This window comes from Rattus norvegicus, chromosome 8 (genome assembly GCF_036323735.1).
Source record: "Rattus norvegicus strain BN/NHsdMcwi chromosome 8, GRCr8, whole genome shotgun sequence".
Taxonomy (NCBI): domain Eukaryota; kingdom Metazoa; phylum Chordata; class Mammalia; order Rodentia; family Muridae; genus Rattus; species Rattus norvegicus.
Window position 1 is genome coordinate 67,075,359 of NC_086026.1, and position 27,099 is coordinate 67,102,457.

A 27,099-nucleotide genomic window follows, 5' to 3' on the forward strand; every position below is an offset into this window, starting at 1 on the left:
CCTGGAGGCCACACAGGAGTAGCCAATCAGCACCCACCTCTAACGCTGTCTGTCAGGCCCCTCAGGATCCTAGGCCTAATCCCTGGTGTGCTGCTGGTCACCTCCCCCTCTCACACTGGCTCCAGCCAGGGGTGTGTTAACCATTTGTCTCTCCTCCCACACAGCCATCATAGACATCTGGTTCCTCTTCTAGAGCAGGAGCTGGTAGACAAATGAGGACTCAGGTTGGGGAGCTCCCATACCCCGGAATCTGCAGAAAATTGGCAGGGGCATTCTGGAAAGTGAGCCTTCAAGAGGGAGGTGAAGTTGGGGAGGTGCATGGGCTGAACCAATGTACCTCCTGATTAGCCTTTTCTCCCTGGCCAGGGGATCCAGGGAGGAAGAAGAGGGGCTAAGCTAGGACTTTGGATGATGGGGGACCTGAGTGATATGTGGGAGAGGAGTGGCCCTCCAAGCCCAGAAACCCTGGGCTCACACTGGACCACTGAGCACTCAGAGTAGGAGCCAGGCTTCCCCAAACCTATGTGTCTATAAAATGAGGGCAGCGACAGCCCTGGCTGTACAGGGGTGAGGGTGACACCAGTCGATGCTATCTTCCTGACCGTCCCCCTTCCCCCAGATTTTCCCTGGAGCTGGGGTCCTGTTAGACTGAGGGAGGCTGGAAGTCAGGAAGTACATTGTGTTCTGGGGCCTACACATTAGCTTCGGTGACGGTCTGTTTATCCCATGTCTGATGGACAAGGCTTCATTGACAAACACTTCTTACCAAACCAAGAAACACATATGAGAGGCTGCCAGTAGTCACTGATGTGACACCCACTGAGTGGTGGCATTGGCCCACTTGTGCTCAGACATTTTACTCTGGGACCCTGAGGAGAGGAGCCCTAACTTCTCTTGGGGACTTTAGACAACTGATCAGTATCCCTAAAAGGGATCTAGGTGACTCTAGGCATTCCGGGACTTAGGAGAACTGTGTCCTCAGGGAGTAGGACTGATACCACTCTCAACACTAAGGGTCATTGCAGCCTCTGGGGACCCACTAATAGGGTGGACAGAGTGACTGCCTCCCTGAATAGCCCAAGGAGTGCAGAACTGTTCTGTGCCCTGGTCGCTCACCAGCAAACTGGAGGGAAAGAAGAGATTCAAAGGCTATTCCCAGCTGGGGCTGAGCTGGTTCTCAGTAGGTTTATCATCTGTGTCCCCTTTCTGTCTCACGCGTAGGTAACCGTGTGTCTCTTGGTCTCTTGGTGTCAGCCTCTGCTCATCTGCTCCTAGCTCCCAATCCCAGCCCTGGAGACCAGGAGAACACTGAAGACAACTGAGAGCCAGGGGACAAGCCCAGGCTCTGTAAAACTGGCCCTGAGCACTGGGGACTGTTACAGCTGTGCTCCTGAAGCTCCAGAGGCCAGGTTAGCCCTGCCCACTTTAAGGAGATAGGCGGACCTGGCATAAGGACCTGGACACACAGAGAAACAAGGACTGCTTGGGGGAACAGGGAGATCATGCTCTATGGCTATGGTGTGGTAGGTAGCTACAGTAAGAGATCCCTCCATTAAAATCTTGTCCTTGCTCTCTGTCTGCTATGGGGCCTAAAAAATGCCTGTGCTGACCAAACTGCTGACTTTTGATGGGTGAGGCCATGTGTGTGCCCGTCTCCATGTGGATCTTGTGACTAGGAGAGCAAGGGACAGATTTATCTGTTAGGGGTGCAAGAACCCCATATGGCTTCATGTGCCTGCTGTCATAGGGATGCCAGCACCGACCCTGTGTCCTGCTGGGAAAGCCCTCGAGTACTGGCTTTAGAGACTCAGAACTGGTGCCTCAAACAGCTGCATAATCCCCCTTCTAGGCAGGAAGACTGCAAGGAGAGTAGCTCGCCCCAGATCACACAGCTCAAGAACCACTAAGTCCTTCCTTGGTCTCCTAATCCAGGTCGGAAAGGTGCTTGCTCTCGGCTGGTTGGCATGAGCGTCCTCCACAACCACAGGCGAGGTCAGTTTGGGGTTTGCATCTCCCTCAGCTTATCTGGCTGTGCTGGCTAGTTTTATGTCAGCAGGAAACAGTGTATAGTCATCAGAAAGGAAGGAGACTCAACTGAGAAAATGTCTTCATAAGATTAGGCTGCAGGAGAGATGGCTCAGTGGTTAAGAGCACTGACTGCTCTTCCTGAGGTCCTGAGTTCAAATTCCAGCAACCACATGGTGGCTCACAGCCATCTGCAATGGGATCTGATGCCCTCTTCTGGTGTGTGTCTGAAGACAGCTATAGTGTACTCATATACATAAAATAAATAAATCTTAAAAAAAAAAAAAGACTAGGCTGCAGGCAAGCATGTGGAACATTTTCTTAAATAGTGACTGATGGGAGGATGGGAGGCCCACTGTGAGTGGTGCCAGCCCTGGGCTGGTGGTCCTGGCCTCTGTAAGAAAGCAAGCCATGAGAAAGTCATGAGGAAGTCACTGAGCAGGATTCATTTCTCCATGGCTTCTGCATCAGCTCCTGCTTCCAGGTTTCTGCCCTGTTTGAGTTTCTGTTCTGATCAATTCCAGCGATGAACAGTGATGTGGAAGTGTAAGTTGAGTTAACCCTTTCCTTCCCAAGTTGCTTTTGGGTGTGGTATTCCATCAAGCAATAATAACCCCAACTAAGACTGGTACCAGGATAAACTAGCACCAGAATAAACTGGTACCAGGGTAATGGGCAAGACTATAGCAGATCTGACCATGTTTGGGGAAGGATTATGAAAAGACTTTGGAATATTTGGGCTAGAAAAGCCATTGAACGTTGAGAGCTTAGTGGGATCTTCTTTGGGAGCTTGGAAGATAAGAAGGCTGATCATTAAGATGATGGAGGCCTGGTTTGTGAGGTTTTTGGAGGGAAGCAATGACCCTACTGGGCCATTTTCTGTGAGGTCTACAGTGTCTGATCAGCTGGGGCTAAAGAGTGATTAACAAGAGGCCAGCATCATGGAAGTAAGCCTTTGCCTTACTGAGACAATTGATGCTCACCAGCTCTAGCTTAGAAATTAGCTGTGCTTGAGACCAGCATCTCTGAGGTGAAACCTCTGGGAAGTACTTCCTGAGAGTCAGCACTCAGAACCTGTGTTAGTCCGAGGTTGCTAAGGTTGTGCCTCGCGTTGGCAACCAAACTTGGTAGTGAAAGGGCCAACAGGTGATACTGGCTTTGAAGGCATGGGGAGCAGCTGAGGCTTGGCACTGTGAGCGGTCAGGAGAGGCCATTGGTGAAGCCTCAGTAGCAGTTGGCAGGCCAGGACTGAAGGGGTCATGCAGAGAAATTGAGGTTTGGCACCATGAAGAGAGCCCAGGAGAAGCTGCTGGTGAAAGTACAGCCCAGCTGCAGCAGGCCCAGCATTTTGGAGATGCCAGTACCATGGAAAGACCACCCAAAACAGCAGTAGCAGGGAGCGGACTCCACCGAAGCCTAGAGGACAAGCTCTGTACACTACAGAGGGTGGAGTCGGAGAGGTGACCCAAGCCCTTAGGAGGAGTCCAGAAGACTGTGAAGATCCCAGACTTTAGACACTGGGTCATTTCCACATTGGAGCTTGGTTTTGCTTTGATCTGATTGTGACTGTGTCCTGATTCTTCCCTCTCAAAGGGAGGAAATATTTATTCGCTTTTATAGGAGCCCACAGTTTGACTGAAAAAAATTTTTTTTTCTTTTTTTCGGAGCTGGGGACCGAACCCAGGGCCTTGTACTTGCTAGGCAAGTGCTCTACCACTGAGCTAAATCCCTAACCTCTGAAAAAATTTTTAATGATTTATTTATTTTTACTCTATGTTCGTTGGTGTTTTGCCTGCACATATGTCTATGTGAAGATTTCAGATCCCCTGGAGCTGGAGTTATAGACAGTTGTGAGCTGTCATGCAGGTGCTGGGAATTGAACCTGGGTCCTTTGGAAGGGCAGTCAGTACTTCTAACTTCTGACTCATCTCTCCAGCCCTAAGAGAAACTAAATTTTAAAAGATATTTTAGATTTTTAAAGGACTTTGGATTTTTAAATAGAATTTTAAAGTGTTTGAGCTTGTGAAGACTGTCAGACTTTTAAGACTTGCAATATTTTATATGGTGATGCTCATATTAATGTGTGTTCTTGGGGATGAACAAGAAAGGAAAAGTTATGGCTTAACAATGATGTGTTTGTGTGTCGAGCTGACAAGGGCTCAATTGGGCTGGCTAGTTTCATTTCAACTTGTCACAAGCTAGAGTCATCAGAAAGGAAGGAACCTCAATTGAGAAAATGCCTCCATGAGATCAGGTTGTAGGCATGACAGCCTGTAGGGCATTTTCTTAATTAGTAATTGATCAGGGGAGGATCCAGCCCTTGGTTGGTGCCATCCCTGGACTGATGGCCTGGGTTCTATAAGAAAGCAGGCTGAGCAAACCATGAGGGGCAAGCCAGTGAACAGCACTGGTCTCTGCATCAGCTCCTGCCTTCAGGTTCCTGCCCGGTTTGAATTCCTTCCCTGATTCCCTTTCATGATGAAGAGTGGAGGAAGTGATAGCTGAATAAACCCTTTCCTCTCCAGTTAGCTTTTGGTCATGGCGCTTCATCACAGCAAATAGAAACCCTATGACTGTTAGGGTCCAAGGATTGCCCAGGAATGGCACCCCAGACTCAAGTGGTATGCAAAAGCAAAGAGCTAACGCTTCAGCTGACTTCCCTGCATGCATGGGTCTCCCATTTGGGATTGGAGACCTCTGGTAGACTCTCAGGCCCAGCTTTTATTGTTAGGGGAATTCCACGGAGGGGTCTGTGTCCTTTTACCTTGATTGGTTAGCTCTCTCTCTAGGGGTCTGGCTGACTGTACAATTGGTTGGGATCTGGAGACATCCCGGGGGGTTGTTTACTCATTCTAGCTACCTATTTTTACTTTAGGCCAGATGACAAGGTGTCTTCAGATTGGCTGCCCACTGTTGTGGTTGGCTGACCATAGATAGGTTCCTGGATCTGGGTTCTCATTTCTGGGAAACAGAAACTTAGGCCTAGTCTCCCAAATGGCCAGTTTGCAGCTTGTCATGGAGTCAGCCTGGCTCTAGCTAAGAGTCCTCTCAAACCCTTGGCCATTCTTTTCCTGGATGTCCTTTCCTACTCTGCCATTGATTTCCCCCCTCCCATCTATATCAGCAGGGGTATACAGACTCAGCCGTGCCTGCTTGCCTCTCTGCTGAGTTTCCTGAGACTCTTGACTCAGCATTTTAGGATTGCCCCAGTGGTTCCTCTACACAGCCTACCTATTGAGGATCCCTTCCTGAATCGTTGGATGTGGGGTGAGGGAAAAATGGGCACCTGCCAAATGCCCCACTTCCCGACATGGAGAGAGCTGGATTTTGGTGAGAGCAGATTATTTCTCAGGATGTAGATTTGATGGAGAGATTATAGACAGGTCAAGGGAGTCTCACACATTGAGAAGACGTCAATTTGACCTCTGGGGGTGACCTATAGCAGGAGGGGGCTACCATCCATAGATGAAGCATCCTAAGCCTCCCCCACTCCTTGCCCCAGCTCCTATTTGTGTCCGTGGCTCCAGGGTAGGGCAGGCCACAAGCTTGTTAAAACTGCCCGCCTCTCACCATCTTGGCCTTGGTCTTTTGATGTGTGGGGCCTTGTTTTGTAGCCTGGGCTGGTCTCAAGTTCCTGGGCTTAAATGATCTTCCTGCCCCAGCCTCTTCAACTGCTGGTACTACAGACATATGGACTATGCCTGGCTCCCCTGTCCTTCATGTATCTTAGTCATTGTTTGGGTTTGTACTTCAATGTCCCCAAGCTCAGCAACCACAGCCACCCCTTCCTATTCCAGCCACTCTAACTCTGGACCAGGCTGGCCTCGATCTCAGATATCTGTCTGCCTCTGCCTCCCAAGTGGTGAGATGAAAGGCGTGTGCCACCACTGCCTGGCCTGCATGCCATTCCTTAGCAGTTCCTTCTATCCAGTCATGGCTCAAAATTCTTGCCAAGTCCCTCAACCTCCACATCCCTTTCCTTCTAACGATGACCTCTGTTTCTTCAGAGAATATAATGGCTCTCCTTCTGTATTAGTCATGGTTCTCTAGAATCACAGAACTAATGGAATGTCACTCTATAAAGGGAAATAATTGGAATGACTTAGAGCTTGCCGTCCAACTAACCCAACACTGGGCAGCTGTGAGAAGTCCGAGAATCTAGCAATTGTTCAGTCCCACAAGGCTAGTTGTTTCCGTTGGTCTTCTGTATAAGCTGGAATCCTGAAGAAGTAGGTTCCAGCAGATGTGCTGGCAAGTAAATACAAGGGGCAAAAAAGAGCAAACCCTTCCTTTTTCCATTGTCTTTATGTAGGCCTCCAGCAAAAGGTATGACCCAGATTAAAGGTTGGATTTGGAACTTGCTCTGTCCCAGGCTGGCCTTGAACTCAGGGATCTGCTTGTCTCTATCTCATGACATTAAAGGCATGTGCAACCTTGCCTTGGCCTAAGATTTTCGTGGCCACTATATCTCAAGATCTGGATCACAGATGTGCCCTCCATTTCTGAATTATAGTTCATTCCAGATGTGGTCAGGTGACAACCATCACGCCGCCAGAGGAGGAACACAGTCTGTTTGTGGTCTTTGACTTTGTGCAGGGTTTTTAGGCACACTGCCATGCTCTGCTTCCACTGGCTCTGAGGAACTCCAGCAGAGGAGAGGTGGCCAGTCATGGTGTACTTGCTGGATTTAAGTCAACTGGACACAAGCTAGAGTCATCAGTGAGGAAGGAGTTGAGGAAATGCCTCCATGAGATCCAATTGTAAAGCATTATCTCAACTAGTGTAAGTGTTGGGGTTCAGGAATCCCCCCACAAACCACATGAACACAGATCTCAGTCAGACAGGGATAGTTTATTGAATGCACACCTAAGACTGATTGATCATGTACATAGCCAAGACTTCAGGAGCTGAAGCTATCTATGACCCTGAATATTTCTCAGGGCCAGCTTATAAAGGCTAAAACCACAGATCATACAGAGATGCTGGAAGTGCTGACCAGTGGTTGGCTATGATTCAAGCTATTCTAGATACAACTGTTCATATTGACCTTTAATTTGATGGGTCCTAAGTGGAGCTTATAGTTGTGGAGTTTCTGAAGATTAGCAAACCTCATAACATATACAACATAACAAGGTGTGTGGTCAGCATGACCCTGCTCTGGATTGAGTTATTTTTCTGCATCAATGGCTGGCAGGCATTTTACAGTGACTGTATGAAATAGTTGGCAGACAGGGAACAAAATGGCTACAGCTGTGTTAGTGGGGCAGGCCTTAATAGTAAGAAAGCAGGCTGAGCAAGCCAGGGGAAGCAAACCAGTAAGCAGCACCCCTCCACGGCTTCTGCATCAGCTCCTGCCTCCTGGGTCCCCTGTTGAGTTCCTGTCCTGACTTCCTTCAATAATGAATTATTCCTTGAATAATGAATATGGAAGCATAAGCCAAATAAATAAATAAACTTTAATTAGTTCAGATCCTGGTTTTTTTTTTGGAATGGATTTTTTTATATAAAATTTTTAATTTTTGTCTTTAAACTACAAACTGTACATGATTTGCAAAGGAGACTGTACCAAACAATGATCAACAAAGAATCATCCGTTCTATGGCTTTTCTCTAGTCTGGTCACTCAGAAATATAATGTTATCAGCTATGATTATTGTTGCTTGCCACCTCGCATTGTTTTTATCCATGTATTCACCATAGTCCATTTTGCCTTCCTTTTTCACATACTGATAAGCCACATCTCTGAGGCCTGGCCGAAACACTGATATTCTGTGCCATGTCGTCTTTTGACTGACGTCACTCATTTGGTATACTTCACTGTCCCCTGATCGCCACATCTCATTTGTTGCTAGAGAAAATATCGTGACTGGGTTTTTTTCCCTCCACCTGTCTCATGACAGGGTCCTGACCTACTCGCCCAAGTAACTGAACACGATTCAGAGATCGTTCAAGAACCAAACTGCTGGCTACTTCAGACTCCTGTCTTACAAACTGACGAAATACCTGTAACACAGGTCTTCGAAACATGGCTTCGGTTTTCTTATAACCTAATCTTTAGGCTTTTCCTGACGTGCAAGACCAGACTGCCAGCAGCTCACTTCCCTCTTTTTTTTTTTTTTTAAGATTTATTTTATTTATGAGTACACTGTAGCTGTTTTCAGACAGATCAGAAGAGGGCATCTGATCCCCATTACAGATGGGTGTGAGCCACCATGTGGTTGCTGGGAATTGAACTCAGGACCTCTGGAAGAGCAGTCAGTGCTCTTAACCGCTGAGCCATCTCTCCAGCCCATCAGATCCTGTTTTTAATGATGGTTCTTAAACCCTTTAACCTCCTTTGTAGCCACCACCACCCACAAGAGGTAGTGGAAAAGAAAGGATATGGGATGGGAAGTGGACCTGTTAGAAAGTTGGTTTTGCTTCTTTCTTTCTTTCTTTTTCTTTTCTTTTCTTTTTTTTTTTTTTTAGCAATTCCCATCTGTGTTGTCTGGAAATTGGCAGTTCAGTTCACAGGTTAGCAGTAGCAGCCTGATCCACTCGCAAACACTTCACGGATACAGCAGCAGTCCAGTAGAGTTGGGATAGCAAACAGGAATCAGAAGTGGTGGCACTGCCTAGCAGAGACAGCCAGGCTTCAGCCTCTTCTCAAACAAGCAGGAGGTACTAGGAGAAGTTCTCGGCTGTGCCTGTCTCAGGGAGGACTCAAGACCCTCAAGCATAGCACAGCAAGCTGTACCAGCAAGCCTAGCTCAGCCTCCATCACTGTCCATCAAGTTCTAGTTATACTCCCTCCAAATAGCCTGAGTCCTCAGAAGTGGCAAGAAACACACCAGCAGGTTTTTTTTGGTGCATTTCTCTCTATAGAGTCCCAACAAATGGAGCTCAACTACGGGATGTAAGGCGGACCAATACATGCGTGTTGTTAGCTAAGAATCCTTCATCACGTGTCCTTTCACATGTTTGCTTTAGCAGAACATCCTTTCACCTATGTCTGCTTCCGTGAAACACTCCTTCACATGTTTGCCCCAGCAAAACACCATCCAACACAACTGACTTTCCAAAGAACCCTTCAAGTGTCCACTTCATAAACCCTTTTCTCTCCAGCTTACTTTAGCAATAGAAACCCTAACCAAGACACATGGATAGCAGCAGAGGTTTTTACCTCAGGGTGCTAGGGCCACCAGGTGGCCCAGGATGGGCACAGGGTATAGCTAAGACCTGTTGACAGACACCCGTGGATCCTTTACCTCCCTTTTTCCTTCTCAAGAGGGCCGCCATTTTGAGTCCAATCCTCACCCTTCGGCTCATCAAGCACACTCCTACTCAATATTTACATGTGTACCATGAGCAGTAAGTGCTTCACAGGCCGCACAACATGAGCACTGGGCATACGGCACTTGGCATGGTGGTTGTGGATAATCCAGCACCGCCTACTGTGGGCCTAGCCTTTCAACCTCTCTGCCTGTTTCTTCATCTGTAAAGTAGGTTAAAAAAAAATGGTAAGTCCTACCTGATAAATAGGTAGAGGACTGAATTAGTTACATTTCCACTGCTGGGAGGAAAACTACCATTGCCAAGGCAATTGATAAAAGACAGTGTTTATTGGTGCCAACAGTCCGAAGGGTTGGAGTCCATGGGCATCACAGCAGGGAGCATGGCAGGCACGCTGGCAAGGCACTGAAGCAGAGGCTGAGAGCTCACATTTGCTGCACAAGGAGTCAACGAGGAGAGACGTGTATGGTGTGGGGCTTTTTGAAACCTCAAAGCCCTCCCCCAGTGTCACACCTCCTCCAACAAGATCACAGCCCCTAGTCCTCCTCAAACATGTCCACCAACTGGGGACCAAGTATTCAAATATATGAGCTTACGGGGACCATCCTCACTCAGACCACCACAAAAATAAAAAGGACTTAGTCCGTGTAGATGCCAGAGGAGAGACCCCAGCCCATGCCAGGTTCAGTGGCTGCTCATTGCTGCCTCCAGAGCTCACTGCTGTGACACACACCCAGGGGTGACTTTTCTGAGCCCTGGGGGGGCAAGCGTTTACTCAGAAACTGGTTTCCAAATCTGTCAGGCCACTTCCCCCCAGCCCCCAAGGAGGAAATCCCCACCACTCATACTAATCCGGACGGGGTATGGCTGTACGACCTCGGAGCTATGCAGTGTGTGTGCACTTTGATTCCTAGTGAAGTCGGCTGTGTTCTGTCTTCTGAGCTACTCTAGTGCCAGGCACAAGTCCCACCGAGCTACTTCTCCAGCTCTATCTTCATCTTCTGAAATACGGTTGTTTGTGGCTCCTGCCTCCTTTTTCTTCAGACTGGGTCCTGTGCAGCTCAGGGAGTCTCCCACTCCTTATGTAGCCAGTGGTATTCTTGAACTTCTGATTGTCCTGCCTCTACCTCCCAAGGGCTGAGGAGCCTACGTCTCTACACCCACGTTTCCTGCTCTCCTGTCTGCTTTTGTCTTAGTAATGAAGAAGCCTTCAACAATCTATCTCACTACTACCTTTGCAAGCACTCTTTCCCAGTTTGTCTTTTTGGAAACAGGACCAAGCTGGACTCTGTTTCATAGATGACTGCTTCTTTCTGAGTACTGGCATTCAAGGCATCTGCCACCATGTGTGGCTTTGTTTTTATTTTCAATGTGTGTGTATTTTGCTTGCATGTATGCATGCATGTATGCATGTGTACCACATGTGTGCTTGGTGCCCTTGGAGGCCAGAAGAGGGCGCTGGATCCCCTAGTATTGCAATTACAGATGGTGCGATCACCACGCAGAGATTAGGAATCAAATCAGAGTTCCTGAAGGAGCAGGCAGTGTTCCTAATAGCTATTATTTTATGGTTTGATGACTCTGTGTGTGTGTGTGTGTGTGTGTGTGTGTGTGTGTGTGTGTGTGTGTGTGTGTGTGTATTGGTGGGGTGTGAAGTTTGAAAATATTTTCCCCCGCTCTGGCATCTTGAAATAGAAGGAACTACAGCGGCCTGGTGTGTTTCTCAGACTCAGTTGATGAATTATTTGGAAAGGATTGGGAGGTGTAGTCTTATGGAGCAGGTAGTTGGGGGAGGTGTATCACTGGGGATGGGCTTTGTGTTTCCAAAGTCCACACCAGACCAACTGTCTGCCTCTCTTCCTCCTGCCTGTGCATCAGGATGTAAGGCTCTCTGCTCTGCTCCAGTGCCATATCGGTCTACCTCCCATCACGAGTAACTAACCTGTACAACAAGCAAGTCCAGAATTAAATGCTTTCTGGTAAGTTGTCTTGGGTTACGGTGTCTGCTCACAGCAACAGAACGGTAACTGAGACAGTCTCCAAGCCCCCTACAGTGTCACTCCTTACCTCCTGGCCCTGAAGCCTGAGGCTGGCTCTAGGCGTGACACACGGCTGGTGACTAGGGATTAAAGTGATGGTCAGTTTTTATTTTTTAGATAGGATCTCATGTAGCCTAGGTGGGCCTGGAATTCCCTAGGTAGCTGTGATGGCTAATCTTGGTTGTCAACTTGAGTACATCTGGAAGTAACTAAAACCCAAGCACTCGGGCATTTCTGTGGGGGATTTTTCTTGGCTGAATTGAGGTGGAAGACCCACCTTAATCTGGGCCACATCTTCCAGTGGCTGCCTACACAGAAAGAATGGAAGAAGGTAGCTTTTGCTCTTATCCTGCTTTCTCTCACTCTCACTGACAAGTTCATCTGTCCTGTTCCTGAGCCATTCTGTCCCTGGTTCTAGAAACTATTTTTTTTTTTTTTTTTTTAGGTTCCAATGTAGACTGAAAACTGGCAGCTCTTTTGTGACTTCCCTAGGATTCATGTTGTGGCTTGAACAACTGCTGGACCCTTGGCCACCGTTGGACTGCAGCAGTTCTTAACCTTCCTAAATGGGGGACCCTTTAATACAGCTCACGTTGATGTGATCCCCCAGCCATAAAGTTTTCATTGCTACTTCATAACTATAACTTTGCTACTGTTATGAGTCATGAATGCCTGACATGAAGGACATCTGATGTGTCCCCCATGGAACGGTTTGACCTCCATCCCAAAGGGTTAGCAACCCACAAGTTGAGAACCACCAGATTACTCAGATCCCAGCTGTAAACCACTCTAACATATATAATTTCAGTCTTGTTCCTTAAGGGGACCTAATTATATTAGGGTTCTCTAAATTCACAGAGCTTATAAAATGAGTCTCTTTATATACATATATATGTGATGCGCTAGCAAGGTGAGAGCAAGCAGGCAAGGGACAAAACCTTTCTTCCTCCACGTCCTAATGCAGACTTCCAGCAGAAAGTGTGGCCTGGATATTTGTTTTCCTGCCTCAAGGTCTAGATTAAAGGTGTGTGTCTTCTGACCTCAAGATCCAGATCAGAGGTGTGTGTTCCTACCTCAGAGGTCCGGACTAGAAGTGTCACCCATCTCAACCAAGCAGAATCTCTCTCACAGGCATGTTCTCCATTTCTGGATTGTAGTTCATACAGCTGCAAAGGACGACTCACTCTGCCCATCTTTCTGGTTACTCTTGCTGTTCTCATATATGTGTGGTCTCATCATTATAGCCCTAGCAGGCCTGTAACTTACAATGTCTCAGCCAGGAGGCCTCTGCTTCTTGAGTGCTAGGATTAAAGCTGTGTCCCTTTGGCTAGATCCATCTTTAAAAAAATTTTTTTTAAAAAAAATTGGCCAGGTGGTGGGAGAGCATGCCTTTAATCCTAGGCCTTGGGAGGCAGAGACAGGTGGATCTCTGTGTTTGAGGCCAGTCTGGGGCTACAGAGAAACCCTATCTGGGGGGGAAAAAAGGGTTTGTATGGTATGTTTGTGCCCCAGCATGTATATGAAAGTCAGAGGACAACTCTGGGAGTGGTGCTCTACTGCCAATCAAACTAGGCGTCAGCTCCTGGGACAAGAGCTTTTACCTGCTGAGCCATCTTGCTTCTGTGTGCCAGGTGCTGGCATTACAGATGTGTACCACTCTACCAGACTCCCTCCGCCCTTTTAAAACAATTGTATTTTGTGTGGAGGTCAGAGGACAAGTGGCAGGAGTCAGTTTTCACTCAGGGGTCATCAGGCTTGGCAGCAAGGACCTTCACCTACTAAGAATCCTGCTAGGAGCTTTTTTCTTTTCCTTTTTGGGGGACAGGATCAAGTATGTATCTCATGAGCTTGAACTCCAGATCCTTGCGCACAGCCTATGGAGAAGAATGAATCTGTTCCTAAGGTTCTAGCGCCTCTGAGTGGTGTGAGAGGGATCAGCTGTTTGTGGTCCTGGACAGAGGGGGCACCATCAACCCATGAGGGCCTTGCCCTGCGGTTTTCCTCCTACTACTCTGCTAAGAGTGAGCGGCCTGGCAGAAAGGATCTACACCCAGACTGACATCCAGTTCTAGGTCACCCTTCTAAGTCCGTGCCATGGTTAGAACATTCTCTAAAATACAATGACACACAAACCCATTAGCCCGGGGCCCTTCCAGGGCCCACACACATCTCTTCCGAATGTGACCCAGTGAAAGGGTCATCAAGGGTCTGCTAAGCCAGAGGTGGCCCCTGCTAGTCAGACACTCGAGTAGCACTGCTATGGTGAATAGTAGTCAAGAGATTCTGACAGCAGAGCTGAGAAATGGAGGTCCACCCTCTGCACAAGCAGACAGTGAAGGGGGAGAAGGTTTAGGAGGAGCTGGGGACCTGAGGCTCAGCTCATGAAGTCCCTTTGCACTCTGAAGGTCCTTGTCCAGTTCAAGTCAGTGAAAGGATCCCAGACTGGCTCATGTGAAGAGGTAGAGCTTTATTGAAATATAAACATTCGAGAACATGTAAGACAGAAAATAACCACAACATATACAGACACTTGCTGTGAGAGGGAGTCTGAGGTATTTATTCACGGCCTAGGCTACCATGTGCTATCACATTTCTTTCTGGTTAGAATACATACAAGACATAGAAGGGGAGGACGCTGTCCTGGCCAACCACATGGCCACATGGCCTCCAGGACTATACCTGTAGGGGAAGCGCCACTTGGGCCATAGCCCTAAAGCTGGGCATACAAGGCACCCAGCTTTTGCATTTTCTGGCTAGGAGCCTGCTGCTGGCTTGAGGGCAGTGAGGGGCATTGAGAGGGACAGGTGGACAAGCTGCCTGAGGGAAGAGTATTTGGTGACCAGAAAAGTCTTGCAGCCCTGTCCCAGTCACCTCTGGGTAGGAAGAATCTATCCTTCATGACTAAATCCTGAGACACACTGGTCAAATGAGCTTCTCACAGCATCGTTCCCCAAATGTCCTTTGCCCAACCCTGCATGTGCCTCGTGGATAAGGCTTCTGAGAGCAGAAGAGGGTCAGACCTCAGTGTAAGAGCTGTGTGTGTGTGTTACTGACAATGTGTGCCCTGGAGCAGGGATAAGAGCCAGAAGTCAGCAGTGCTGTGCTTGCTAGGCTGAGGTATGCATGTGCATAAGCTTTTCCCTTTCTTGTCCTAGTCAGGACTGCTGGGCCATGCCGTGGTCTCCACTGCTACAACCCAAGTAGTCCGGTGGGTATGGGTGATGCTTTATGTAACAGAGTGAGGCACAGTGGGATGAGAATGGAGCCCTGTTTAAGGACCACCCTTTCTCTACCACAGTGGCCTGATCTAGCTGCATGCCAGCAGGAGACAGAGCTCTTAGCATCCTCTTGTCCCTGAAGCTCAGCCTCAGGCGGGGCCCACAGCCATCTCTGCCTATGCCCCATGGTGAGGGTTCTAAGGGCAGACAGATACTCTGCCCTACCCTGACAGCTGGGGTAGGGGGTGGTGGAAAGAACCAGTGTGGTTTCAGGATCCACCAGCAGGAATGGGTCCCTCCATCCTATTCGCCTGCTGTGGTGATCCCTGAGTCACCCTACCTGCTACACCTCCTGGCCAGGGCATGGGCAGGTTGGAGGGAGGTGGCTGCAAACTGCACCTGGCTGGGGTGATCGGCTTTCATTTCTTTGGTGCTACAACAGCAACAATAAAAATTTAAAAATTAAAGTCAGTAAAACACATATTAAAAAATATTACAGAGATGCAAATACTTCCTGAAGAATCAAATATCAACAATTACAAATCTGAGGTATTTCAGTGAGCCTGACATCAGCATGTCTTGGGCTGGTGGGGCTGAAATGGCCCCAAGAGACGACGTTACGGGCCAAGGACCAGTGATATATTGGAAGAGTTGGCCAACATAGGCAGGCAGGGAGCCGAGGCTGGGGGATCAGAACGGAGTCTTGTCAGATAGGTATCAGAGCCTGGGCACCATGAGTGCTTCCTCCTCTCCATACACAGAGGGGCCCTGAACCCAAAGCCAGCCATAACATGCTTTTTTCTTAGGAAAAACAAAAAAGGTATTCCAGGGCCCTGAGGAATGAATTTAAGACTTGGATATGGGAAGCCCACACCCAGAGAGTAAAGGAGGCCTGGGAAGACACATTCCCAAACCATGCTCATCCCATGCCAACAAGAGCAAGGAAGACAAGTTCCTAACTCCTAGAGCCCCAAATGGGATTTAAACACAGGGGACTGCGCAGACTAAGAGTCTGGTGACCCTGGGGTGAAGGCAGAAGGCAGCAGAAGGGAAATAAATTAAGGGGGAAGGGAAATGAAAAGCCTCCAGCCCCATGTCGCCTTACAGATTGTCGATATACTACTCTGGGATGGGAGGTGGCTGGGGAACCCTGGGGAAGCTGGATGCCCAGATGCCCCACCCAGTTCTCCAAGACAATCCCTGATTGGACAACGCTACTCTGTCCTGCCCCCAGAATACAGCAGAACCTGAATGGAGCTTGGCCAGATGTGGCCAGATGGTGTCTGATGTGGGCTCCATGAGGTGAGGTAAACTCTGTGCATCAATCTCCTTTAATCTTGGCAGGAGAGTAGGGAGTGGGTGCAGAGTGCTGCTCATCAGAGGGACCAGCTGGTGGAGGGCTCTGCACTGGGGGTACCCCGGGATGAGGTAGGACTTGGTGAGCAGTGAGAGCTGCTGCTGCTGCTACTGCTGCTGCTGCTGCTGCTGGCGCTGCTGCCAATGCTCTGGGGAGCAGAGCCCGCAATGAGGTGGACCACTGGTTTCTGGGCAAAAAGCACACCTGGGGTGGGAGAAAAGGCAGTATGGGCTAAGGAGGAGCGTCTGTAGCTCAGTTCAGTTAAACAGGGCATGACTGCTGGGCTAACCCTGTATGCTTCACTTTCCTATCACACCAGATGTCAGTGGAAGCCCAGACAATTGTTCTGTCACCAAAGGTTCACAAACTGCTGAAGGACAAGCATGCAAACAGTATCTTTGCTAGAATGACAACTGTTCTGAGACTGGTGTACCTCTGCTTTTGGGCACATCATAAGGGTTCTGGAGAGGGGAGCAGAAGTACAGCCCAGAAAGGTTTTTGTGGTTAGTAGTGTCTACATTGCTTGAAAGGGAAAAAGCAGCAAACTGAAGAGATGGTGGCCAAAGAACCCAAGACAGCAGCGAGATGGGCTATCCCACATCCCACTGTGGCCTTGTACAGCTAGAGGAGCCTGTTCGGAAGCTCTGGAAGCTCTAAGCAGAAGACATTTGTGAGGAGCAGGCCTGGCAGTGGCAGCAGGCACAGGTGAGAGGCAGCAGGTGGAAGGGAGCTGATGAAGGATAATGGCTTTGCATTTTTTTTTTTCTTTTCTTTTTTTTTTTTTTTTTTTTTCCGGAGCTGGGGACCGAACCCAGGGCCTTGCGCTTGCTAGGCAAGCGCTCTACCACTGAGCTAAATCCCCAACCCATGGCTCTGCATTTTGAGACTACCCTTAGGTTCCTGGGTACCACATCTCAACAGAGAAAGCCTAGGGCACACAGGGTCAAAACAGGTGAGTGGCCCATTGTCAGGGTGCTGGGAGCCTCAACTCCTGATCCTTCCTATCCTGGAAGGAAAGAAGGTTGCCCACTTCCTCCTCCCAAGATGACAGGCAGATGTTGAGAGCTGGCTATAACTCCTAGCTTCTGTTCTCTTCAGGACTTTACCCAGCTCCACATGCCCCAAGCCACATCATGAGTGGCACTAGGAGGGTACAGGAGACTGGCAAGCCACACGAGTATAGCTATTTCTAGTAACCTGTTCTCTCTCTATATATGATTTATTTATTTATTATATATAAGTTTACAGATGGTTGCGAGCCATCATGTGGTTGCTGGGATTTGAACTCAGGACCTTTGGAAGAGCAGTCAGTGTTCTTAACCACTGAACCATCTCTCCAGCACCACCTGTTCTTTTCCTGGCTGAACTTTGATGCTTGTAGCTGGTAAACCTGCAAGTGACTGGGAGGTATCCCTAGGGAAATACCCTGTTTTTTTTTTTTTTTTTTTTTTCTTTTTTCTTTTTTTCGGAGCTGGGGACCGAACCCAGGGCCTTGGGCTTGGTAGGCAAGCTCTCTACCACTGAGCTAAATCCCCAACGGAAATACCCTGTTTTGAACACAAGGTTTTACTGGCCTTCATGTGAATGCTCACCGGGCGGCTGACATACCTTATACCTTGGGAAAACAGGCAGATGTCACCAGCCTGAGCTTGTAAGCTCATCAACTGGTGCTTAACAAGACTCGGCCTAGCTTATTCCCAAGTCTGTCCCGAACACATGCAACAGTTGGGGAGTCGGCTGTGTCTGTTGCCTTTGTGAACTCTATGTTGAACACCTGTGAGGTCTATCTGTTCATTACAGATAAAAACCCAATTACCCACCAAAACAACAGGCACCTAGATTGTGAGCTCCAACTGAAAACCGGCGATGCCCAGGTCAAGGCTGGCTTCTGCAGCACTCAGACTCACGGCTGGCATTTCATTTATTTTTGACAAGGTCTCATTCTGTACTACAGGGGTCAGGGAGGAGGAAGAGAGAGGTGAGGGAAGAGGAGGATTTGCCATGAAAAGAGGGTTGGAGAAACACCATGGGAAAACACCCGGAGCAGCGAGAGCCAGACCGATACTAAAATGCAAGTATCTTGGGGATTTTGGCTGGGAGGGTGCCAGATTAGTTCAGAGGAATGGAATAGATTAGTAACTGCTCAGCCACTGTGCTGTAAAGCTTATCAAATAAATCTTAGAGTCCTGTTTATTTGGGAGCTAGCTGGGGTGGAGAAAAATGTTACTTTAAAAATTATGGTAACAATAGAATGAATTCTAGAACAGTCAGGGCTACACAGAGAAACCCTGTCTTGATCCCCCTGTACCAAAAGGCCCGGAACAACAGAGGAGTTTTCTGCAGTCAGAGAAAGGATTCTTGTTCTCTGGAAGACTTACACAGTAGATGGTGGCCCAGCTAACATATGCTAAAATGTATGTGTAGTTCTCCCACTAGATCCATCCTCAACCCACCAGACACCGACCGAGAGGTTCCTGGGACTGTGGAAGGCTCGTCATACCATCAATCAGTGTACCTACAGTCTGAGGCTACCTCTTTATCTTAGGACTGCTAAGTCAGTGTAAAAAGACAGCCCAGTCGCCCCACCCCAAGGTGTCTGAGGGAGTTAGGCAGGGCCAGCTGGGAAGCTGCACCGTGGCCTCCAGCCAGCGTGGGCCTCCCATAGCTGTGGACACCTACCTGTATAGGTGATGCCATCAATATCCACAGACATATTGATGCTCCCAATGTTGCTTGTGGTCAGGTTCAGTGCTGCAGCTGAAGTCTCTGCTCTGTCTTCTGTGGAGTCCGTCAAAAAGCAGACATGGTCAAGCTCCCGCCATCTTCTGGTGCTGCTTAGTCAAGCTCATCTGTAGTCTAACACTATCTGCCTCTACTACTACCTCTGATGGCTGGCAGCAGAGCCCGGCTAGCCGACTTTCTGCCAACTCAATTCCCCGACTCACAGAGGGAAGGGACAGCAGGCCAACCCTAACGGAGCACCTGCTATACTGAAGTAATTGGAAAGTCAGCCCTGGTCTCAAAGCGCCTGGTGCACCCGAGTGAACTGTGAGGTCTCAGGGAGAAGGATTGCTCGCCTCCAGCACCCAGCCCTTCCTGCCCGATGAGGAGGCCGTGCATGGGACTCTCTCTCCACAGTCAAACACTCTTCCTTCCGTGTGAGTTAGCTTTTCTATTGTCCTCTGAATGGTTCCCTCTACCCATCATCCAACAGAGGCTGACTGGGGATCCGAGGGCTCCTCTCACACTGCCTCCCTTCTCAGCACACAGCTCCCCATGTGTGCTCAACAGAGAACCACAGCAACAATGGCATAGAAAGGGGGCTTGAAGGAGAATGCAGGGAGCAAAATGAGGGGAATGGAACGTGTGTTTTGAGAAGGGGGAAACTAGAAAAATGAGGAGGGGAGGGGGGAATGTCACACATTCTGCTAAACATGCATTGCCTACTTCTTAATCCCGAGGCCACTGGTGGCTCTGCTGTTTCTCAGGAATGACAGACCTGATGACAGCCTATACTGGGAAGGTACTGGGGTGGATGCAAGCCTTGTAATTTACACAGATCAAAAGGCAGGGTTGGGGGAGCACAGCATCTGTGCCTGAAGCAACTTCTGACTTAGAAAGCATTAAGGCGGTAAGATCTCTCAGCAAGCAGACACACACCTCCAGTGGCTTTTCTCTGGTTCTGGACTCTTCTAGGGCAGTGAAGGCAATGGGAAGGAGGGCTGGAAAGAATGGTTCCTAGGCCAGGCCTAAGCCTGTGTAGCGCTGGGGTGTGACAGTCGGTATGAGGGGAAGATGGAGTTATACACAGATGCTTACCCCTGCCATTGATTCTGATCTTCATGGGGAGCTGTCGCGCCATGCTGAAGAGGTTGCGCTGAAAGGCCTGCTGCACCAGGCGCTGCTCCTCCTCTGACAACCTCGATGCCTTCTTCTCAGGGGGCTCCCCTGATTCCAGACGCTCCCGTAGCTGCTCCAGTGTGCCAGTCCGGTTGCCAGCCTGCTGGCCTGCCAAAGGTCCTGACACAGCCAGGCGATTTGGCACAGGCACTGGGACTCCATCACCTGTGAAGGAACCGGAGCTAGACCCATCCACTGTAACTTACGCCTTCACCACAAGGCCCACCCTGAGCGAAGGGAAACGAGGCTTCCTTTCTCCATCCCTTCCTTCCTCCAAAGGCCCTACTCACCTTTCCTGAGAGTAGATGCTGGGGGTATCCGAGGGCTACTGGTATTGGTGCCACTGCTGGAGCCAAGCCCAAGGATGGAGAAGCGGATCTTGGGGGGCGAGAGAAGGGCAGGGGCCCCAGCAGAGGCAGCACTAGCAGCGGCGGCGGCGGCAGCGGCGGCGGCAGCAGCAGCAGGAGAATAACCAAAGAGGGAGGAGCTGTAGCTGGGCCTCCGACCTTCCCTACGGTTGCCATCGATGGCAGCCTGTAGTTCGGCTGGGGAGCTCAACGCTTTCTTCTCACACTCATAGGCATATAGATACTTCATGTACCTGCAGGGAAGGAGGGAGAGTGATCCAGAACACAGTGCCAGGCAGAGACTGTCCGGTTTAAGTAGATCTGGTTTTGGAAGCAACCGTGGTCAGGCACGAGCCAGGGTGTGGTACACATAGCAGAAAGAGTCCAGGCTCACAGCACACATTCCTCCAGGCTTCTCGGGAGGCTCAGGCTTCACTGCTTCAATCTGAAGCACCAGTCATAAAGGGAACCTGAGGGCCTTAGCTAACATCTTCCCTCCGGTCTCAAACCTTTGGAATGTCGTTAGGGAAATGAGGCCTGTGTTCCACCATGCCTTCTTTGCTCCTTCTGATTCGTTAGGCTGGTCTCCCCACTGTATGGGACCCAGGAGGGCGGCCCTTGTATGTGTGCCCTGTGTTCCCAGGCCATTCTCCCCCACACTGACATTCTGGTTACTGCTGTCTCTAACAGTCCTGATGGGTGAAAGTGCTGTTTGTTGTTTTTACAGTCACTCATTTTGTGTGTTTGTGTACGTGTTAATTACATAAGCACACACATGCCACGGTGCTGGTATGGAGGTCAGAGGACAACTTGCAGGAGTCAGGTTTGACAGCAAGCATCCACCCGCTGAGCCATTTTGGCCCCCAAAACCTTACCATCTCTCAACAAGGTCAGGGCACGCTACCTGAAGATACGCCAATTATCCACTCACAGAGCAACTAGAACATTCCAGAAAAATACTTGCCACTCTGGCTTTTGTTCTACATGGCTACTCTTGGATTGACTGTTTTCTGTCAACCCTTGTAACTAGTTAATCAGTGGCCAAACAAGTCAGCAACCACTGACCTGAGGCCTAAGGCTAGAGTAAGAGGGGCCTTTTGTGTGGTCATAGTCTCGGAAGAGCATAGATTGCAGGGACGAAGCCCAAGTCTGAATTTCAGGCCTTCTGGCCCAGTATGGCAGTGACTAAATAGACTAGATTTAGTTCTCATAATCTACAAAATGGGATGCTATCTACTTGCCGGGACAGATTGTGAGGTTTAAATCATACAGAATAGTAAAATAAGCTCTTCAGGTCTGAGGGATTCATCTCTAAGGCTCTTCATGTCAGGAATTTGCTTCCCTTCCTCACTTAGGGCTAAACACCTACTGCATGCTTGGCTTCCTTCTTAGCCCTGGCCACTCACTGGGTCCTCAGGGTGAAGGCAGCGCTGGTGATGGACGTGGGCAGGTTCAGGCCTTTGGTGATCTCCCTCCAGATTTTCTTGTTGATGATCTCCACCAAGCCGCCTTTCTCTGTGACCAGTTTATATAGCATATACAGGTCCAGGATCTGCTTGGCCATGATGGGAATCCGGTTGATTGGGGTGCCTGTGATTGTCCAACAAGAGGGGGGGAGAGCTGGGTCAGTCAAACTGAGCAAGAAGTCATCAAATTTGTGCACGTTCATCACTGGCAGGCTAGACACAATGCTTGTGAACTTCACAGGTGTCATCTGACCCCAAGGGCTCTGGATCCAACAGCAATTAGGCTCACTGTCAGCTCTCTTTGGAATAAGCAGGAGAGGCCCAACACAGGGGGGGTTTGTGGCCTGACGTGAGTCCCTTCAGCTTTTCTGGTGCAGAGGAATTAAGAGGGTGTTCTGTTTGCAATAATTTCTGCTGAAGCCCTGCTAAAGCATCCACCTGCCTGCAACCCCACTGGTGCTGAGGGCAGTTAGCCATGCTCCTCTGTAGACTGCCTGCCTTCTCTCCGGAGACAGGATGGAGAGACTTGTTTTCTTTTTCTCTTATGACTAGCCAAGTCAAAGTAGCTACTGGACATAAAGGTCTCCCAGGGAATAAAAAGCCACTCAACAATTCTTTCCCCACTCACTAATCACTCCCCCTTCCCCCTGGCCTCTTAAAGAGGGAGGGTCAGGGCAGCTTCCGCCCACGGGCCCAGAGGGGAAGTGAGAGGAGCCAGGACTTGATTAGGAACCTGGCACTGGGCAGGAAGGGCTACTAATGAGCACCGGGGGACAGGACTGAGGGAGGGGCCCAGGTCCTTTCACAGGAGGCTGGGATGCTCGTCAGGAGGCGTGATGGATGACTGTCATCTGGCAGCTCAGGATTAATGATCTGGAGGTCAGAGGAGAGAATTCCGCAGGGAAGGGTCAGCATCCGGGGCAGTGAATGAGACTTGTTGCCTTTTGATGGCAAACTCCTCTTACTGTACTGCTGCTGCCCCACCCCTTCCCTGCCCCCATCTTACTGAGTTGCCTCATAATGGCAGGCCAGCCTGAATAGAGGCTGTTCCTTTCCAGTGCTGCTGCTTTATCCCTCAGCTGAGCGCCTTGGCCTCACCACTGTCTTTTTCCTTTTTTTGCAGGATTTAACTAAGTCGACCAGGCTGGTCTCAGTCTCCCTTCTGACATGTGGCAACACATCCAGTTCCTCTGCTGTTTCACAGGATAATCCAAGCAGGAGAATGGGATGAAGGGTTCCCACCCTTTAAAAAAAAATCTTATGCAGGGACCAAAAAGATGGCTCAGCAGTTAAGAGTATTGGTGGTTCTTCCTGGGTTTGATTCCCAGCACCCACGTGCAGGTTCATTCACAAGCATCTATGACTCTAGTCCCCATTGATCTCATGTCCTCTTTTGGCCTCTGTGAGAAGTGCATGCACACGGTACACAGACACACACAGCAAAACACACAAAATATATGGGCGTGGTGGCACATGCTTATAATCCTAGCGCCTGGGAAGGAGAACCAGGTAGATTTCTACGATCTGTGAGTTCAAGGCCAGCATGGTCTACATAGAGAGTTCCAGTCCATTCAGGGTTACATGGTAAGACCCTGTCTCAAAATTTAAAATTAAAAAAAAAAAATCATCTGAATTTGTATATGCCAAGTGTTTTTGTATGTGCATGTGGAGACCAGAGGGCAATTTTGTGTGCAATCCCCAGGATGCCTCTACCACGACCCCATTCCCAAAGAGAAAGCAGTGTGAACACAGGCACAGGGATTCTGCCCTGCTAAGACCAGAGCGCTTTCATTCGGGCAGAAGGAGACTATTGAGTTTCAAGACCTTTGTCTTCACCAGCTGTTTTCTGAGCTCTTTGACAAAGGGTCATGGAATTAGGTTTAAAAATGCATAGGTAGGGCTGGAGAGATGGCTCAGTAGTTAAGAGCACTGATTGCTCTTCCACAGGTCCTGAGTTCAATTCCCAGCAACCACATGGTGACTCACAACCATCTGTAATGGAATTCAATGTCCACTTCTGGAGTGTCTGATGACAGCGACAGTCTACTCATATACATAAAATAAATAAATATATCTTAAAAAAAAATGCATGGGTAACCCAAAGACAATGGCATATGCTTCTAACCCCAGGTTCTGAGAAATCTCAAGTTCAAGGCTAGTTTCTGCTACACAGACCACTGTCTCTAAATAAATAAAAAGATAAAGAAAACCCAAACAAATTAATATAGAAAATACTAGACTACTGACCTACATTCCATGTTGACCACTGTCTTTCTGTGCTGCTCTGAATAATGAACCCATTCCTACCACGACAAAATGCCTTAGATGGTGAAGTTGTGGTTAGGGCTGGTACCACTTTCTTTCCTCCAGAAGCTTCCAAGGCATCTTCACATGGGTAACCTGTCCACTTCCAAGTCAGAAATGTGCATGCTGACCGCACCTTCACTTCCTTTACTTGCTTCACGCCCCCTCTCCTCTTTTGTCCTCCCAACAAGACCACAGTCCTTAGGAGTTAGGCAGGAGCTCCTGGATCAGCCATGGCTGTTCTCATCAGCCTCTCTCAGGCTGTGAGGAAGTCCTGGTGTCTCTTCCTCGGAGGAACCCCTCACAAGCACTTTTCCTTTTTCATCTGTGTTGGCTTGCCTGTAGCGGCCTGGATCACACTTATGGTGTGCACACTGCAGTCAGATCACCTACTTTTCCTAGGTATTTCATCTGTGTATTTAAAAGCCCACAAAGCCTCACTGCTTGTCCCAGCAGACATGACTAGGTCACATGACTCACATTCATGAATGCTCCATGAAAAATGGTCTCTTTCCCATAGATCCCAGCTACCTCTTCTTAGATCTGGAATACTTGTCTCCATTCCACTCTCCACGCTGTCTGTTTTTCAGGATCTGCTGCCCACAGGGAGAACTTTCTAACTACTCCAGTTCACATAGATTCTTCCCCTCTCCCCTCTCAGGATTCCTGTGCTACCCTTCCAAATTCAGCAAACTACTCTCATTGTTTCCTATCTGTTCACATGGCTTCCCAGAACCGTTAGCTCTATAAAAACAAGGACTATTTTTCCCTTCATACACTAATATTATTGTGGCTAAATTGCTGTGGTCCCAGTACTTGGGAAGCAGAGACAGGAGGATCTGGAGTTCATTTTCTACCACATAAGCCAGCCTGGGGCAACATGAGAACCACTCAATTAGATCCATCCCTAGCTCTAAATGTCTAATGGTGACAGTCCTGAACAAACTGTCCTTTCTCAAGTTCTGTCATGGACCATTCGGATCTCACTACTGAAGAGCCCGAGGAACAGAAGCTTAGAATGAGCAAGCTCCCAGTAGGGAGGCTAACAGAAGAGTGGACACAGAGGAAGGGTCTTGGTGAGGCAGAGCAACTGTTACTCCATCAGTGGGAGGAGTGGGAAGGGAACGTATAGTCAGAGAGAAGTAGAAGGGTGTGGAATATACAGGTCACCTGTAGCTGAGCATTTAGCCAGCATAGTGGGCTTACCAGTCAGGGACTACTGTTCTTCAGAAGGTCTGTGGAGGACCAGACATCTCTCAGATCACCATGTCTCAATGGCACTATTTTCTTCTGGACTACTTCAATGGTAATACAACTTCCAACAGAAATACTGCAGTCTACCTTTTGAAATGGTCATAATTCATTTGGAGGCAAGCCAGGTGTACAAGATGAAGGGGCCAGGCTGTTCATCCTGGTTTTGTTTTTGTTGTTTTTCTGGGAGGGTTTCTCTATCTAGCCCAGGCTGTTCTGGAACTTGATCTATAGACCAGGCTGGCCTTGAACCCACAGAGATCCATCTGCCTCTGCCTCCCCCGAGTGCTGGGATTAAAGGCATTTTCCACCACCACCTGGCTTATCCTGTTTTCTGACTGAAAATGAGGTGTGGACACAAACCATGACAAATGCTACTGTGGTTCACGCTCCCTCTGCAGTATGAAATTCTCAAACAATTTCCATGTTCACCTGAAGTAGCTACTAGGCTAGGCTCTGGCCACTGGAGGTCTACAAAAGCAAACAAACAGGACTGCAGATGCAGGAACTGTGATCTCTAGTCAGGGAATGCTCACGTATGAGTCTGCAAACTACTTAGGGAAGAAAACCAGATCAGAGAAGAAAGGCCAGAGCAGTACTTGAAGTGAAGGCTGTACCCTCCCCAGGAACTTAACCAGCTCCCTACAGGGAGAGCAGACACCACTGGCAACATCTACTCACATCAGACGCCGCAGCTTCGGTTCTGCTTCCCCTCACTACAGCCCCCTACTGCTCATGCACCCTAGGCTCTAGAGGAGGTTCCTGATACAAGAGACTGGTACTGTCTGTTTGGTTTGAGGCTAGCCTTCTGTTAGAGTGTTAAGATGGCTTCCAGAGCAGGCTGGCCCCTGAGCACCCTCAGAAACACAGTATGCTTTTCTTACATTATCCAGATAAACCAGACTCAAAAACCTGCCTTGCCTTGGGTTTTCCTGACAAATAGAAGAACCAACTGGACTCCTCAGGCTGGTCTCTCGGCAGTTTGCTTTGTACTGAGTGGACCTGGAAGCTGTTTCCCTTGTCCAAAGGAGATGCTACTATGAAGACAGAGGAAGTCTGTTAGGACACTGTGCTGATGCCAGGGTGTGTATACACGGGAGACAGCAGCTTATTACTGTGGGTGGGTGGGGGGCTTGGTTTTTGGGAGCTGTCTGAATTACTAAATTAGGGACTGGTATTGGCAAGTTATCTTGAAAATGGATGATTGGGAATCTTTTCTTTTGAAGGACTACTGTGAGGCTTAAGATCCAGTCTATGAAGTTCGAGTCCAAAGCCAATGGCCACCTCCCCAGACTTTTGAGGAGGGGAAAGGGGCTCTGGCTTTGTTAGATCCTCCTCTGTGGCAAGTAGGCTCTTTGCTTGAGAGGGGCAAAAGTAACAGCAGAGCAGCAAGGAGGCAACAGCCTGATAAAGAACTCTGTGGGTCACTGTGATAGCCCTGCAGGGGAGGATCTCTACTCCAACAGGGAAGGGTGTGTGTACGTGGGGGCACCTGACAGGGAAGCCTGCAGACTGTCAGTCACTGCTATCAAAGCAAGGGCTAGGATTCAGGGTAATTAATCATGCTAACTCTGACAGGAATCCAGGGCCTTATCTGTACCCCAAGAAATGCCACTGGTCTCTAGTTCCCTCCTCAATAAAGGAGACTGACAGTTGCAACAAAGAGGGCCCTTATCAGATTTCAGCCAGGGAGCCTGAGGCAGCCCCAGGGACAATGTAAAAAGGCTTTTATGAGGGCTGGGGACCCAAGCAAAGCCTCTGAGCCTCCTGGGGCTTTAACCCTTGTTGGTGGAAATGCTGCCGGACACTAGCACTAACAGGCTAGAGCTGTCATCAACAGCTCCCAGGGTAGATACGGCAGAAGCTGCCCCCCCCCCGCCCCCCAAGTGGTACCTTCTGTATCACTCAGGTGATGCAGATG

General features: G+C 49.0%; 1 protein-coding gene and 1 pseudogene across 5 annotated transcripts in view; both read right to left on the minus strand.

Annotated features, from left to right (window-relative positions):
- Window positions 1-943: 943 nt before the first annotated feature.
- Window positions 944-9,357, minus strand: Ssbp1-ps4 (single stranded DNA binding protein 1, pseudogene 4; annotated as a pseudogene).
- Window positions 9,358-13,782: 4,425 nt separating this feature from the next.
- Window positions 13,783-27,099, minus strand: part of Arid3b (AT-rich interaction domain 3B) — a 47,624-nt gene continuing 34,307 nt past the window's right edge. For 4 of the 5 annotated variants that reach the window (XM_006243171.3, XM_039081878.2, XM_039081877.2 and 1 more), the window contains 5 exons: window positions 21,564-21,747; window positions 20,101-20,411; window positions 19,730-19,975; window positions 18,590-18,688; window positions 13,783-16,114 (listed from right to left, as the gene is read on the minus strand). In XM_006243171.3, the coding sequence (XP_006243233.1) occupies window positions 15,930-16,114; window positions 18,590-18,688; window positions 19,730-19,975; window positions 20,101-20,411; window positions 21,564-21,747 (1,025 nt within the window). In that variant the 3' untranslated portion in view covers window positions 13,783-15,929. The remainder of the gene's footprint in view (window positions 16,115-18,589; window positions 18,689-19,729; window positions 19,976-20,100; window positions 20,412-21,563; window positions 21,748-27,099) is intronic. The other variant, NM_001109001.1, reaches the window with a different exon arrangement.